The sequence below is a fragment of the Equus quagga genome, chromosome 13 (assembly GCF_021613505.1).
Source record: "Equus quagga isolate Etosha38 chromosome 13, UCLA_HA_Equagga_1.0, whole genome shotgun sequence".
Lineage (NCBI taxonomy): Eukaryota > Metazoa > Chordata > Mammalia > Perissodactyla > Equidae > Equus > Equus quagga.
Window position 1 is genome coordinate 89,779,025 of NC_060279.1, and position 14,687 is coordinate 89,793,711.

The 14,687-nt window shown below is 57.2% G+C and overlaps 3 protein-coding genes across 9 annotated transcripts; 2 read left to right on the plus strand and 1 right to left on the minus strand.

Annotated features, from left to right (window-relative positions):
- Positions 1–2,828: 2,828 nt before the first annotated feature.
- Positions 2,829–4,604, minus strand: FGF21 (fibroblast growth factor 21). Its single transcript, XM_046684350.1, has 3 exons — positions 4,229–4,604; positions 3,722–3,825; positions 2,829–3,119 (listed from the first exon to the last, which is right to left on the minus strand). The coding sequence occupies exons 1-3, from the start codon at positions 4,461–4,463 to the stop codon at positions 2,829–2,831; spliced, it is 630 nt and encodes a 209-aa protein (XP_046540306.1). The 5' UTR covers positions 4,464–4,604.
- A 1,468-nt stretch (positions 4,605–6,072) lies between these two features.
- FUT1 (fucosyltransferase 1 (H blood group)) lies at positions 6,073–9,815 on the plus strand. 6 transcript variants are annotated; one of them, XM_046684349.1, is made up of 3 exons: positions 6,081–6,151; positions 6,681–6,784; positions 7,113–9,814. In XM_046684349.1, exon 3 carries the CDS (start codon positions 7,115–7,117, stop codon positions 8,225–8,227), a length of 1,113 nt encoding a protein of 370 aa, XP_046540305.1. In that variant the 5' UTR covers positions 6,081–6,151; positions 6,681–6,784; positions 7,113–7,114; the 3' UTR covers positions 8,228–9,814. The 6 variants fall into 6 exon arrangements, with proteins under 6 accessions (XP_046540302.1, XP_046540305.1, XP_046540300.1 ...); XM_046684344.1 differs by lacking the exon at positions 6,081–6,151 and adding an exon at positions 6,250–6,547 and having other exon boundaries at positions 7,113–9,815; XM_046684346.1 differs by lacking the exon at positions 6,681–6,784 and having other exon boundaries at positions 6,073–6,151; positions 6,785–9,814.
- Positions 9,816–10,132: 317 nt separating this feature from the next.
- Positions 10,133–14,596, plus strand: IZUMO1 (izumo sperm-oocyte fusion 1). 2 transcript variants are annotated; one of them, XM_046684012.1, is made up of 9 exons: positions 10,133–11,085; positions 11,436–11,510; positions 11,920–12,006; positions 12,258–12,278; positions 12,636–12,716; positions 12,903–13,003; positions 13,277–13,430; positions 13,737–13,938; positions 14,483–14,596. In XM_046684012.1, the coding sequence occupies exons 1-9, from the start codon at positions 10,851–10,853 to the stop codon at positions 14,586–14,588; spliced, it is 1,062 nt and encodes a 353-aa protein (XP_046539968.1). In that variant the 5' UTR covers positions 10,133–10,850; the 3' UTR covers positions 14,589–14,596. The 2 variants fall into 2 exon arrangements, with proteins under 2 accessions (XP_046539968.1, XP_046539967.1); XM_046684011.1 differs by having other exon boundaries at positions 10,133–12,006; positions 12,636–13,003.
- The last annotated feature ends 91 nt before the right edge of the window (positions 14,597–14,687 follow it).

Consider the following 14,687-nt stretch of genomic DNA (forward strand, 5'->3'; position numbering starts at 1 on the left):
TATTCTGTTGTGAGTGGATTAGGATTTTAAACACCAGGCTTTCAATAAAGTTGTGACCCCTGAGCTTCACCTTGAACCATATGTCCCCATCTCAATGGCACCAGATCCCAGGAAGCTGCACGGCCATTTCACAATTTCCACTCAGAGTTTTCCTTCATTCTCGGGTTTTCTTCCTTCCCATCCCCTCTCTTTCTCCGAACTTTCTTTCCACCTCCCTTCCTTTTGCTTTTCTTTCTTTTTTGGGGGGGGGAGGGGGGAGGAGATTTCTCTTTCTTCTTAAAAGCTCACTCATGCATTTAGAAGAATGTGTGAAAGGAAGCAAGATAGCAGCAGGGGCTACAGAATGGAACTTTGGGGAGCAGGAGTAACTTTGATCTAATTTCAAACTTAGAGAAAAGTTTTAAGACGTGTACAAAGAACTTGGTGTATCCTCTACCGGAGCTTCCCAATTATCACTATTCCTGTCCCCCCGGACGCTTTATCACTCACTCTCTATCTCTCTATATTATTATATATTTACATTTCCAGAAACATTGGAGAAAACACTGGAGATATCATGCCCTTTTGTCCTAAATACTTCAGTGTGTATTTGCTAAGAACAAGGACATTCTTTGTAATAATCACAACGCAATTCAAAATGAGAAAATTCAACATGGATAAATTACTATTTAATGTACAGAACTCATTCAAATTTCATCAAGCACCTTATTAATGTCCAGGATGTCACCTGGATTGCTCAATGAACTGTATTTCGTCATGCTGTCTCTCTGGTCTCTTCATCGGAAACGTTCCTCTCTTTTTGTCTTTCTTGACCTTGATATTTTTGAAGAGTCAAGGCCGGTTGTTTTGCGGAAGTCCTTCATTTGAGATTTGCCTGATGTGGCCTCGTGATTAGATTCAGGTTAGGTAGCACAGTTTCTTAATCTTTCCAAATTCCACTACCTCCCCCCGAGTCCACAAAAATCCCCACGTACAGCAAGCAGGACAGACAAAGCTGGCAAACACAAACTTCCACAAAACCAACTGACGCTGGAGCCCCACGGGCCGAAATATAAGTGGATGGGGCCAAACCAGTACCAGCATAGGGAGAAAAAGAAAGAAGCAGCAGTGTTGTGAAGATTGAAGATTTCCTCCCTGGCCTCACCCCTAGGCGGGAGGCTGCCTCACAGCTGAGAAACACAGATGTCAAATCGTCTTTGCGCGCGCGCACGCGTGTGTGTGTGTGTGTGTGTCTGAGAGAAAGAGAGAGAGAGGCCCCAGGCAGTAGGTGGGTGCAGGGGCTATGGGATGGTTGGAAGATGCTGTGGTGCTCTGGGTCCTCAGATACCTCACCATTACTCAATAGAATCTCCCTTTTGGAACGACAACGCTCCATACTTTAAAAAAAGTTATTATTGAAATACATTTGACATATAACATTGTGTAAATTTAAGGCATGTAACGTGTTAATTTGATACACTTGTATATGGTAATGATTGTCATTGTAGCAATGATTACCACCTCTGTCGTGTTACTTAATTATCCTTCTTTGGCGGATGGTGAGGAGAATCAGCCATAAGCTAACATCTGTTGCCAATCTTCCTCTTTTTGCTTGAGGAAGATTGTCACTGAACTAACATCTATGCTCGTCTCCCTCTATTTTGTGTGTGGGATGCTGCCACAGCATGGCTTAATGAGCAGTGTGTAGGTCCACACCTGGGAGCCGAATTTGCAAACCCCAGGCTGCTGAAGCAGAGCTCATGAACTTAACCACTACGCCACCGGGCCAGCCCTGATTATCCTTTCTTTCGTTTTTTCTTTTCTGCTTTTTCTCCCCAAATCCCCCCAGTATATAGTTGTATATATTTTCTTAGTTGTGGGTCCTTCTAGTTGTGGCATGTGGGACACCACCTCAACATGGCCTGATGAGTGGTGCCGTGTTCCGTGCCCAGGATCCAAACTGGTGAAACCCTGGGCCACTGAAGTGGAGCACGCAAACTTAACCACTCGGCCATGGGGCTGGCCCCCTATCCTTTCTTTTTAGTGGTTGGACAAAGTTCCAATCTTGTGAAAGGATGTCACTGACAGTAGTTAGACTCCGAAGCCCATAAGTACGTGGTTGGAAGCATTCAGACCCTCATATCCTCTTCCTGAGACCCAGGACTCCAATCCCCAGTCCCTCCACTCTCAGAGCAGGAGTCTGGGCCCCCAGTCCTTCCTCCCACAGACCAGGCTGTCCTGGTTCCCACTCCCCTGTTCTCCTGAGACCCAGATGTCCAGATGTCCAGCCCTCTGATCCCTCAGGGCCCAAGAGTGCCATCCTAGCACCAATTACACCCCCAGGGTGCAGGAGTCCTTCCCCTAGCGCTGAGGACCGAGATGTCTTCCTATTCCTAGTGCTAAATGAATCCAGAAAACTACATCTCCCATGAGGCTGTGGGTCTGCAGTGTCACTAAAAAGAATCCCACTATTGAGGTACCCCTGAGAAATGGTTCCACAACACTAACTGGAGGTTAGGGGCGGGGATGGGGTGGTGGAGATAACAAGTTCTGTCCTGTCAAAGGTCAGGGATAGTCCAGAGTCCCCGGGGACACTTTAGCGGAACAGAAAACTGAGGCTCAGGGGGAGGCTGGGACCTTCCAGCAGCCTTACAGCAACAGGGGGCAGAGGGACTTTGGGGATCAATGAGGAACAAGGAGAAAGATCCCATTTCTTCCCTCAAACACACGTGCTCACTCTGATCCTCCTCTCAGACTCTTTATTATCCCAAGTAAGAAAAATAAAAAAATAAATAAGATAAATAACCCAATAAATAAAGAGGAGACCCAGTAATAAACAGCCTGTGGCTTCAGGAAGTGTAGCTGGGGCTCCGGCCGCGTGAAGGCCCCACCATGCTCAGGGGGTCCGAGGAGCCCACGTCCGGGGGCTCGGGGGCCGGGATCCCTGGAGGCTCCGGGGGTGCTGGGGGAAAGCCTGGCAGGGGCAGGAAGCGGGCGGGTCCCCGAGGGGCCGGATCCCGGTATGGGGAGCTGTGGTGGGGCAGGCGGAGTGGGAGGCCAAGGGTCTCAGACTGGTAAACGTTGTAGCCGTCTTCGAGAAGCAGCTCCCGGAAGCTGCAGGCCACGGGGTCGAAGTGGAGCTGAGGGGACATGAGCAGAGATTGGAGACATGAGATTCCTCTGCATCTTGCTGCCGCAGGACCCAGGAGTCCAGGCCGCCCACCCCCTCCTCCAGGACACAACAGGGTCAGGCTCCTCCTTTACGCCAGCGCAGTCTTGCAAGGCCCACCTTCCTGTCCCCGCTTCACAAAGAGGAACATTCCAGCCCAGGGACAGGTCAAAGCTAAGGCCAAGCAGAGGTGTCTGGCTACCACCCAGGGTCTTGGTGACTTTACAGGCCATCGGTTCCCTGAGTGACCCCATGCCCAGCATGAGCCAGACTCCCAGGAACACGTGTGGTCAGCAGCGGTGGCTAGTCACAAGACTTGGCCTCTCAGGCCACTCTGCCATTCACGGCCTCATGACTTGGGGCTGGTCATGTCCCTGCCTGAGCCTCAGTTTACTCTTCTTGCAAACATTGCTAACAACAGCTCCTGCCTCCAGGGGTTTCGGTGAGGTTGCGGCGCACAGATAGCATAGAGCCAAGTGTGGCCTGGGGCCACAGGTTCGAGATGTGGTACCCCAGATTGCGAAGATGGTTGGAGGAAGGGTGGAGTGCAAGGAGGGGGTCCCAGAAACTCACCGATCCGTACAGCGTCCCGTCGGGCCCCTGGCACAGAAACCTGGATGTCTTGACTCCCAAGATTTGAATTACCCCTGGCTTCAGGGCTTTCAGCTCCAAGAGACCTGAGGGGAGAAAGTGGTCAGGGGTTCAGAGGGCCTTATCCCAGTCCCTCTGCCCTCAGACCCAGGACTTCAGGCTCCCAGCTCTCTCCTCTTCCAGACCCCGCTTTCAGCCCCTCCTCCCTCAGACCCAGGAGTCCAGCCCCAGCCCCTCCTCCCTCAGACCCAGGAGTCCAGCCCCAGCCCCTCCTCCCTCAGACCCAGGGGTCCAGGCCCCAGCCCCTCCTCCCTCAGACCCAGGAGTCCAGGCCCCCAGCCCCTCCTCCCTCAGACCCAGGAGTCCAGCCCCAGCCCCTCCTCCCTCAGACCCAGGGGTCCAGGTCCTCAGCTCTGTCCTCCCTCAGACCCAAGATCCTGGGGCCCCAACCCCTCCTCCTTCAGGATTCGGCCCTTCCCCCACACTCACTTTCTGGGCTCCGGTGGACAGCTCCTGCCACAGTGCCGTCAGCCCTGATCTCCAGGTGCGCCTCTGTCTCCTGGGCATCATCTGTGTAGAGGTGGCGCTGCCTGACTTGGCCCCCGAATTGGAGGAGGGGACTGGAGTCAGGGATGGGGTGTGACTGGCAGGCTCCCAGCAGAAGGACAGCCAGCACAGGGACCCACAGTCCCTGGTACTTGAACCCCGTCTTGTCCCAGTCCATCAGTGGCTCACGTCCTCGGGCGAGGTCTGGGGTCTAGGGTTTGAAGAGCTGGACGGTGTAGAATCTGTTTCAGGTCCTGGGTGTCTGGGAAAGCAGATCCACGGATTGCCGCTCAGACAGCCGAGTGCCTGGGTCCTCTTGCACCTGGACTCCCAGTTGAGAGGACAGCCAAGTCTCTCGGGATGGATGCAGAAGCTCAGGAATTTATATCTGGACAGACCCGCCCAATCACCTTCCCTGTGCCTGACCCATGATATTTGACCCACTTGGCAGGAGCTAGGATTCCACCGTGGCCAGGGCAGCCAGAACGGATGATGCAATCAGGGGGTCCTTCCAGCTGGGGGCCTGGACTCCTGGGTCTGAGGGAGGAGGGGCTGGGGCCCAGACTCCTGGGTCTGAGGGAGGAGGGGCTGGGGGCCCAGACTCCTGGGTCTGAGGGAGGAGGGGCTGGGGGCCTGGACCCCTGGGTCTGCAGGAGGGGGCTGGAATGTTAGAAAACCATCTGACGCAGACCTTGTCCCATCCCTGGAATTTCTGCATTCCACCTGAATTTGCAGGTGTCTGGGGGTCACCGAGGTTCCCTGATCATCAGGAAAGCAGCAACTGCTACATGACCAAGTGTCCTCCACAGGGACACAGGTGTCCTGCCTGGAAGCCTCTCGCTGACCTCGAGCCAACCTCAGCCTCACTAACCCCTGGCCAGACACCCAAGGTCCAGGCCTCCTCCTCCTTCCTGATGCAATCCTGGTGTTTCTTTCACCAGAGAGGCTACCACAGGTCCAGACAGATGCTCCAAAAATAGCTTGGGAGTTGCGGGAGGGAGCGAGGATGAGTCTCTGATTCAGAGCTGGCGGCTGAGCCAGGCTCTTGAGGAGGCTGAGGAGCAAGTTAGACCCAAGAGCCCAAAGGGAATGTGGGTGGGCTATTTCCGGGAACCTACAGGCCAGAGACTGGTCACCGGGGGCTGAGGGGGGAGGGGGCTGGGGGCTGGGTTTCCTGCGTTTGGAGAAATTGTGGTCAAGTCTCTGATGCGTGAAGTCGGATTCCAGAGTCTTTGACTTTGGTTGATTGAATGACAATGGTCGGAGTGCTCGGCTGGGTGGGTGGAGGGGGGAGGGTCCTGCACCACGGGAACAGCCTCAGGTCTGCAGGGGAGGGAGGCCTCTGTCCTGCGCCGGCAGCTGAAACCTCCGCGGGAGGCAGGGAAGGCCGGCTCTCTTCCACTCCGGCTTTCTTCAGTCCTGTCCTCGGCAAAGGCTGCCTTGGCCACGTGCCCGTCTAGAAAGTAGTAGTCAGGCGCGAGATCCTGGAATCCCCCCAAAGGAGAGTCAGGGGGCCGGGACCCTCAAATTTGCGGGTGGGCGGGGCAGATCTGGGGGTCGGCTGCCCTCGGGGGGCGCCGGGACAGCTTCGGGCTGGAGGCCGTCACGCTGGGACCCTGAGAGCTGGAGGGATTTTTCCCTCCGCTCCTGGAGCAGCCTGGCAAACAGGTTCTCCATCTCCCCCGGGAGGACGCGGCAGGGGGCGGGGGACCTCCCTCTCCGCCGGGACCAGGTGTCCCGGCCCTTCCCAGCGGCTGGGGCGTGGCCGGGCTCTGCGCACCCAGATGCACAGGGCAGACCGGAACACCTGGGTCCAGCACTGCAGCTGGGCGCTGGATCTCCGTGTCCACGGAAGGATACGGCCAGGTGGGCTGCCCCGGGCGGAGCCTCCTCGCAGGCCAATGCCGGCGAGGAGGGGGCGTGTCGCGGTCCCCGGGTCTGGGGAGGGCCGAGGGCGGGGGCTAGCACCCTGGCCAGGGGCCCCAGGACTCGGCGGCAGGGAGGGGGCGGGGCTCCGGCTCGGAGCTATCTGCCTGCCCTGGAGGGCGGAGGCTGTTAATACCGGACCTCGCCCCGCTCTCCATCCTCCCCTCCCCGAGCCCTCGCAGCCAGTCCCGGGAGGCGGCGTGGAGGGGAGGGCTGCTGGGCCCGGGAACCTGGAGTCCCAGGTTCCGCGAGAGGCCGTATGTGGGCCGCCCTGGCAGACCGCTCGCTCCAGCCACACCAGGCCGTCTGTGGATCTGCCACCCGGCAGGAGCTCAGGTGAGTGGGAGCTGCGGATGCCTCCGACCCAGCAATCGGGGCTTTCAGTCCCAGGAGGTGCGCCCCCAACTTCTAACCCCCTATGACCCGACCAGTCTCCTTCACCGCCAACCCACAACTCCTGCCCCTCCAGGAAACGAGATCCCTCCTGGAGTCCTGGGCCTACAAGCCTGGCAAGTTCTTCTTGGCCTGTTGCTTCCCGGCACGTCAGTGGTGGACTCTGCCCTTCATACACAGGTACACCTGAGACAGGACTTGATGGAACACTGTCCAGCTTCAGTGAGCCTCTCAGGCCCAGAGAAGGAGACGCCAAGATGAGGTGCCGGATCCCGGACCACTGCTGTCTTGGAAACCACCAATTTTCCCTCGTCTCCCATCCCCGTCCCCCCAAATTCCAAGCCCCCAGCTTCTCCTCCCTCAGATCCAGGAGTCCTAGACTCTGATCCCCTTTCCCCTCAGACCCAGGGGCCTGACCCCTTAGTTTCCTCATTCCTTCAGGCGTCTGCTCCCTGACATTACTTCTCAGGCTCCCAGCATCTGCTAATTCAACTCTCCTCCCCTGCAGCCATGTGGGCCCCCAGCCGACGTCATCTCTGTCTCATCTTCCTGCTAGTCTGTGTTCTTTCCTCAATCGCCTTCCTCTACGTCCACCAAGGCCTCTTTCACGACGGTGTAGACCTGTTTGCCCTGTGTCCATCCCACCACCTTGGGACACCTCATGTGGCCATCTTCTGCCTGTCGGGCACAACGATGACTTCCAACGCCTCCCTTTCCTGTCCCCAGCAGCCTGCCTCCCTCACAGGAACCTGGACCATCCACCCAGACGGCCGATTTGGTAACCAGATGGGGCAGTATGCCACGCTGCTGGCCCTGGCCCAGCTCAACGGCCGCCAGGCCTTCATCCTGCCCGCCATGCATGCCACCCTGGCCCCCGTGTTCCGCATCACCCTGCCTGTGCTGTCGCCCCAGGTGGACAGCCAGACGTCCTGGCTGAAGTTGCAGCTGCATGACTGGATGTCGGAGGAGTACGCCCACGTGGAGCATCCCGTGCTGAAACTCACCGGCTTCCCCTCCTCCTGGACCTTCTTCCACCACATCCGGGAACAGGTCCGCAGCCAGTTCACCTTGCACGACCACCTGCGGCAAGACGCCCAGGGTTTCCTGAGTCAGCTCCGCCTGGGCCGCACGGGGGGCCGGCCGAGCACCTTTGTGGGTGTCCACGTGCGCCGAGGGGACTATCTGCAGGTTATGCCCCAGCTCTGGAAAGGCGTGGTGGGCGATCGCGCCTACCTCCAGCAGGCTATGGACTGGTTTCGGGTGCGGCATGAAGCTCCCATCTTTGTGGTCACCAGCAACGGCATGGATTGGTGCCGGCAAAACATTGACACCTCCCGGGGGGACGTGATCTTTGCTGGCAACGGGCTGGAGGCCTCGCCCGGGAAGGATTTTGCGCTGCTCACGCAGTGCAACCACACCATCATGACGATTGGCACCTTCGGCTTCTGGGCCGCCTACCTGGCTGGTGGGGACACCGTCTACCTGGCCAATTTCACCCTGCCTGACTCGAACTTCCTGAAGATCTTTAAACCGGAGGCTGCCTTCCTGCCGGAGTGGGTGGGCATTAATGCAGACTTGTCTCCCCTCCGGACACCGGCCGGGAGACTTCTTGGAATAGCCTGATCAATCAAGGGCCAGCGCTATGGGTCTCTGGAGGCCTAGCAGCTTCCAGAGCTGGCTAGACTTTGAAAGAAAGGAGGGCTTTCTGCAACTGCCTGAACATTCGAGAACCATCCGAAGATCTATTCCTGATGGCTGGCTGTGTCTGGAGAAACTCATGGCAGTTCTAGAAGGCACAGTGCCCACCTGCTCTTCCCAGCCCCTCCCCAGGGTACTTCTACATGGCTGTCCCCCAGGAACAGGGGACTCCCCCCTCTAGTTGACCACCTTGGATGTTTCTAGAAGAGCTGTTTCTCCTCCCCTGGAGTATTGAAGGAATTCAGCGGTGTTCCAGAGCAAGTGCTCACCAGCTCCCTCTCTGTATTTCTGGGGTGCTGTTAGAGGGGAGACTTAGAGAGGACCAACTGGAACCCTGCAGGGCCCTTCCAGAGGGCATGGGCTTCTGGAATCCAGACAACTTCAGCAAAGAATCTAATGAAGGTACAGCCAGAAGCTCAGCATATCACCACTGCCAGAAAGATTGATGGAAGACAGACTGTCTGTAGCTGGGGCAGTTGGTGAGCAGAATGCAACTCTATCCCACCTCTGCCCCTGAACAAACCACAAAGACTTTTTTGGGGAGCAGAGAGGCTAAAAATGTGGCAAGTGAGGGACAGGGATGGCTGCGGAAGCGCTGCAGCTTCTGGTGCAAGGCTTTCCAGAAATTCAGGGACACTTTTTTTTTTTTCTTGGTGAGGAAGATTAGCCCTGAGCTAACATCTGTTGCCACCTTCCCTCTTGTTGATTGAGGAAGATCATTGGTGAGCTAACATCTCCGGCAATCTCCCTCCACTTTGTATGTGGGATGCCGCCACAGCATGGCTTGAGAGCTGCGTAGGTCCGTGCCCAGCCCAGACGAGGCGGACACCGTGAACTCCAGGCAGCCGAAGCAGAGCCCATGAGCCCAACCACTACACCACTGGGCCGGCCCCAGAAAACCTTTTTTTTTAAGCTCAAAAACTGCCAAAGACAGGCATGCACATGTTGGCTGTGAGTTGGGGTTGCCCCTCCCCATTTAAGCTGGGCTGCTGTGGGGGATGGGATAGATTTTTCTGGAAGTCAGCAGGTCTAAAGGCTTCCGGGCTTGCAGAAATCCCTGGAATTGTGCCCCTTGGCAATCATTGTCTGCCCCAGACTTCACAGAACCACTAAATCTGGCTTTGGGCAAGTCAAGGATGAAAGGATCCAAAGGGATGCAGACCCGACTATTGGCCGCAGACCCAGGCAGGAGCACAGGGTCTGGCCAAGGAGATTGGAATTCTTGACTCAGATTTCAGGAGCCCCTCGGTGCTTTTTGAAGGGGTTAAAGGTACATATTTTTATTACAGTTTTGTGGAGGAATCTAAGCCCCTTTTCTAGTCTTCTCAGGGAGTTTTGGGGGGCCATTCCCTACTCAGCGGCCGTAGGTGGGAGAGATGGAGGTATGTATTAAAAGTCCACCTCACCAACTCCTGTGTCTGCGTTTTTTGGAGTCTTGTGTGCACCAGCGTGTGCGTCAGCGAGTGAGCAGGGGGAAAGGTGGGGAACTTCCGGGGACTCTCAGGAGTCATGTCTTGGGGTACTGTCCCTGCCCACATCTGGCAGCCTCTTGTTGCCGGACTTGTGTGACTTGTGGTCTCTGAGCCCCAGTTCCTTTCGTCGGGACTCGCAGACCCTCTCTTCCTGTGAGACCTTGGCATCCAGTCCCAGAAACTGGGGAGAGAAAGTGGAGGCGGGGGTGGAGGTGGGGGGCTGGAGGGGTGGGGGCAGCGTATCATTTTTGAACTACATTTCCCATGGAACTATGGGGTTGGCTGCGGTAATCAGTAAGGGAGAGACCCCGGGGCCTTCTGGGAGTCGTAGTCCTAGGGCTAGAAAGGGCCATTTCCCTCGTCGTTGTGTCTCAAAGCCGCTGTTTCCTAAGGGCGGTGGGCATGTAACCCGAAGCCTGGGTCCTAGAGCCCAGGAACAGGAGCAAGCTGAAGGCCAGAAGCCCGTTCCTTGGCCTTGGAAAGTTAGAGCAGACAGGGTACTTCCTTCTCTGTTGATGCTGGGAAAGTTCTAGTCTGAAACAGCGGTCGCTTCTGTGACATCATAGAGTGATAGGCGGGGCCTCCTTTTGTTGGGGTCCAATCAGACTCGGAGTTGGGCTTCTGGGCGGGTCCAAGGGAACCCTAGGGAATATCTCTGGGGAATTCGGTCCCTTGTGGGAAGCTAGAAGGCGGAGGCTGTGGGAGTGCCTTGTAGACAGGAGCTAATCGTGACTCCGATCTCAGTCAAAAGTCCCCTATACCACGCAACCAACCTCGCCGTCGCCCCCTGGATCCTTACTTTGAGTGGTGGGAAAATAGAATGGAAGGACGTGGAGCGGTGGTCTAGGGCTCTCCAGCAAACTCTAGTGTTTGAGGGTACAACAGTCAGGAGTCGAGGTCGGGCAGCGGCTGTTTAGGGTGGGACTCCTCGGTTCCCTAAGGAGAAGGGTGCAGCCTGCAAATCGCGGGTCCGTGTCTCAGGGAAGGGCTTCTCTCGGTTTGGCGCTCACCTCCTCTGGGTTTGGGGTGAGAAGACCCTCCCCCGGGGTGTGCGCGGACTGCGCGCTCTGGCGGCGATGGGGCCGCGGCTTCCTTTACTGGTGGCGGCGCTGGCCGGCTGTCTGCTTTCTGCGCGGGGCTGTGTCACGTGTGATTCAGAGGTCATGGAGGCGCTAAACTCCTTGGAGAAGGATTACCTGCCTGGCCACCTGGCGCCCGAGCATCACGAAAACGTGATGAAAAGGGTAAAGGAGGCCGTGCAGAATTTCAAGGAACTGCCGTTTGACGAGGATTCCTATATGGGGGTCGTCGGTGAGGGCAGGGCGGAGCGCGGACTTTTGGGACCTGGGAAAGGAGGGGTCTTGGGCTAGGATTGCTGGGTGCACGGGGGAAAGCGCTGGAGGTGTGGACTCCTGGGTTCGGGAATGGAGAAGCCTGGGATGCAGATGCCGGCGTTCTCCAGGGCCAGCAAATACCGTGTTCCCTTACCTCTTAGCAGCAATTTTGTGCAATAAAACTACAACTCCCAGAAGGCAACGGGCGGGTAATCCCTTAACCAGGCCTATTCTTGCCCAGTGGCCCCTTGGGTATTGTAGTTTCTAAGACTAGGCGAGCGAATGAGACAGTAACGCTGGAGTCTGGGGTTCTATCTCCCCCCACAGATGAGCCCACACTGAAAAAGGCATCCTGGAATTTGCTGAAGGATCTGAAACGCATCACGGAAAGTGATGTAAAAGGTAAATGCACAGAGTCGCCAGGGGAGGGCTGCAGAATCTCTCAGCGAAGTAATCGCTGGTGCCACCTGGTGGTCAGGTACTGGGCTCTGGAGCCAGACTGCCTGCGTTCAAATTCTGGCTCTGTCACTTTCTAGCTGTGTGGCCTTGAGCGAGAGATTTCGCAGCTTCTTCATCTCTAAAATGGAGACCATAACAGTGCCTTCATCCCAGTTCTTGCTTAGTCCGGTGGCCAGCATTATGTTAAATGGTCATCCATTTTCACTATTCTTCTCTGAGAAGGCCCAAAAGCAGAATGCCAGGCTTTGCAGACAGAGGCAAACTTCCTGTACCTCACGCCTGGGACAGGCGGGGAGAGGGGTGGGGGGGTGCGGGGGGGTGGACCCCTCTGCGTCATCCTGCTTCTTCTTAGGTGAGCTCTTCGTGAAGGAGCTGTTCTGGATGTTGAGCCTGCAAAAGGACACCTTTGCCAGTTACGCTGCTCACTTTCAAAAAGAGGGTGAGGGAAAACCGGAAGCCGGCAACCCAGCCTCCTTCCACAGCCCAGCTGGCCCTGTCCCCAGCCGCTTGCTTTTCCGAGTCCGATCTCTCAGCTTTCCCAACCCTCTCCTCCCTCAGACCCAGGGGTCCAGGCACCCGGGTCCTTCCTCCCTCAAACCCAAGAGCCCCCAGCCTCTTCCTTCGCCCCCTCTGTCATCCGCTTTGAGTTAGAAATCTGATTCTCATTTTTTTCTCTTTCTTCCGAGGCAGATTTTTGTCCCAACAAATGTGGTGAGTCCGGATTCTGGGCGTTGGTCCTCTGTCCCTCATCCCTGCCCCGTGAATACCCAGCCTTTCGCCTGCCCCTTTGGACTCTCGGTGTCTCTACATTCTCCGCGTCTAAGAGGTTCCTGGGTCTCCAGGATTTCTTCCGCACCTCGGACTTCTCGGGGAGCGGGTGACATTCTGTCGGCACTCGGAACTGAGGCTGGTTAGATCCGGCTTCCTCCGGGGCTGCGTTCTAGCCCCGCCCCTAGGACTGACCTCCCGGGGCTCGGGCACAGGGCCCCGCCCCAGCCCTTGGCCCTGCCCTCTCCTTTTAGCCCCGCCTCTTAGTGGGCGACTCCAGCCTTGACGCTGTGCCTTCAGGTATGATGCTACAGACTCTGATCTGGTGCAGTAACTGTGAGAAGCAGGTTCACGCTTGTCGAAAGTCCACGGACTGCGGGGGTGAGAGCTGGGCCCAGCAGGCGGGGCTTGGCGCGAGAGGGGCGGAGCCAGAGGGGAGACTGAGTCTAGAGTGGGCGGACACCGGAGCCAGCAGACAAGAGAAGGCGGGCCGAGACCGAGTGGAAGAGGGTTGGGGAAGGGCCAGGAAGCGTGAAGGAACATGCCACAGTAACCCCTCATCCCCAGAGCGTCAAGTCAAGGTCCATCGAAAGGAGGACATGATTCTGGACTGTGAACTCAACTGGCATCGTGCCTCTGAAGGCCTGACCGATTACAGCTTTTACAGGGTGGGGCCCTCCAACTCCTGTAACCCTTAAACTCCAAGTCCAGCAGGCCTGTGTGAGCCCCCTGGCCCCTGTATCCACAGGCCTGCCCCCACCACCCCCATGACCCATGACTCACCAGGTTTGGCTTCTATCGACCCCCTGGGGACCCCATGCCCTGACTAGCACACCCTGGACTCGCATCTCCCCCACCGAGGCCCTGTGATCTTCTCACCCCTGAACTCCCCCGACCCCTGAATTCCCCAGGCCTCTGTGACCCCTTGAGCTTGGGTCTAGGTTTGGGGGAAGAATGATGAGACCTTGGTGTCCAAGGGGAAAGAGCCCACTCTGACCAAGACCATGGTGGGTCCAGAGGATCAAGGCACCTACCGCTGTGAGCTGGGCACCGTGCAATCCGACCCAGCCACGATCATCTATTTCCACGTCACAGGTCCGGGCTGGGCAGTTGAGAGTCAGTCGTGGGATTCAGGGTCTTGGGGTTGGGGGCTGTCAACTTTAGAGGCGTGGCCTATGGGGGCATAACTTCCTGTCGGGGTGTGGCTTCCTGCCCTGGGTGTGGCCTCTAGCGGTGTTGGCAGGCCTCCCTCTGGCTGTGTTCCGGCTTCACGCAATTGCAGGCGGGATTTTCTCCTGGAGGGCCTGGTGCTTGAGGCGGGATGAGGTGGGGAGAACTGGCCTTGGCCCTGGCGGGACCTCCGCGCCCTCCCAGGACTGGGCCTTCCTCCTTTTCCATCAGTGTTGCCCCAAAGAGTGGAGGAGGAGATACCGTCAACAGACATCCCAAACCAGGGTGAGGTGACTTTGGGTCACCCCCAGTCGAACACAAGCCTCCAGTATCCGCTGTCCCAGTCTCCGAATCCTGTGAAAATGCTGAGAGGCCGCCTGCTCGGGCTGCTGATCTGGGGCTGTGTGGTGCTGATCGCCGGCGCTGCCACCGTGTGAGCCGCCCGCTGAAGAAGCCAGGGCTTGGGGTGAGGGGCGGGGTTTCCATCGACCTAAAGCCGCGCGGGTTCTGGGAGCTTCGGAAGTCTGTGAGCTGAACTTCCGCTGGGGATGGGGCTTCGAAACAGGGCGGGGCTTACCTAGGGCATGGGGCGGGGCTTACCTAAGGGAAGGGGCGGGGCTTACCTAGGGCACGGTGCGGGGCTTACCTAAGGGATGGTGCGGGGCTTACCTAGGGATGGGACGGGGCTTACCTAAGGGATGGTGCGGGGCTTACCTAGGGATGGGGCGGGGCTTACCTAAGGGATGGGGCGGGGCTTACCTAAGGGATGGGGCGGGGCTTACCTAAGGGATGGGGCGGGGCTTACCTAGGGATGGGGCGGGGCTTATCTAAGGGATGGGGCGGGGCTTACCTAGGAGGGCTAAACTTGGGTAACGACGACTAGGATGAAGTCCAATATCGGGAAGCTGGGAGGGCTATTGCTCACTGGGTTGGGACCTAACCTGGTTCCGCTATTTGCACTCCCACCCTCCTCCCAGGATATTTTGCTCTCGTTCTGGGAAGATGCTTGATTCTATAAAGTCCTGGTTTGACACGGGCACTGAAGCTGCTCAACACCCCGAAGTTCCAGAGGGAAAGTCATGAAATCAAGGAGCAAATAAAGATTTATCTGGTTGTTTAAGTATCTGACTCACTCCTCGGGTCTCATCCTAATTTTCCCTTCCTCCAGAGGAGAGAGGTCTG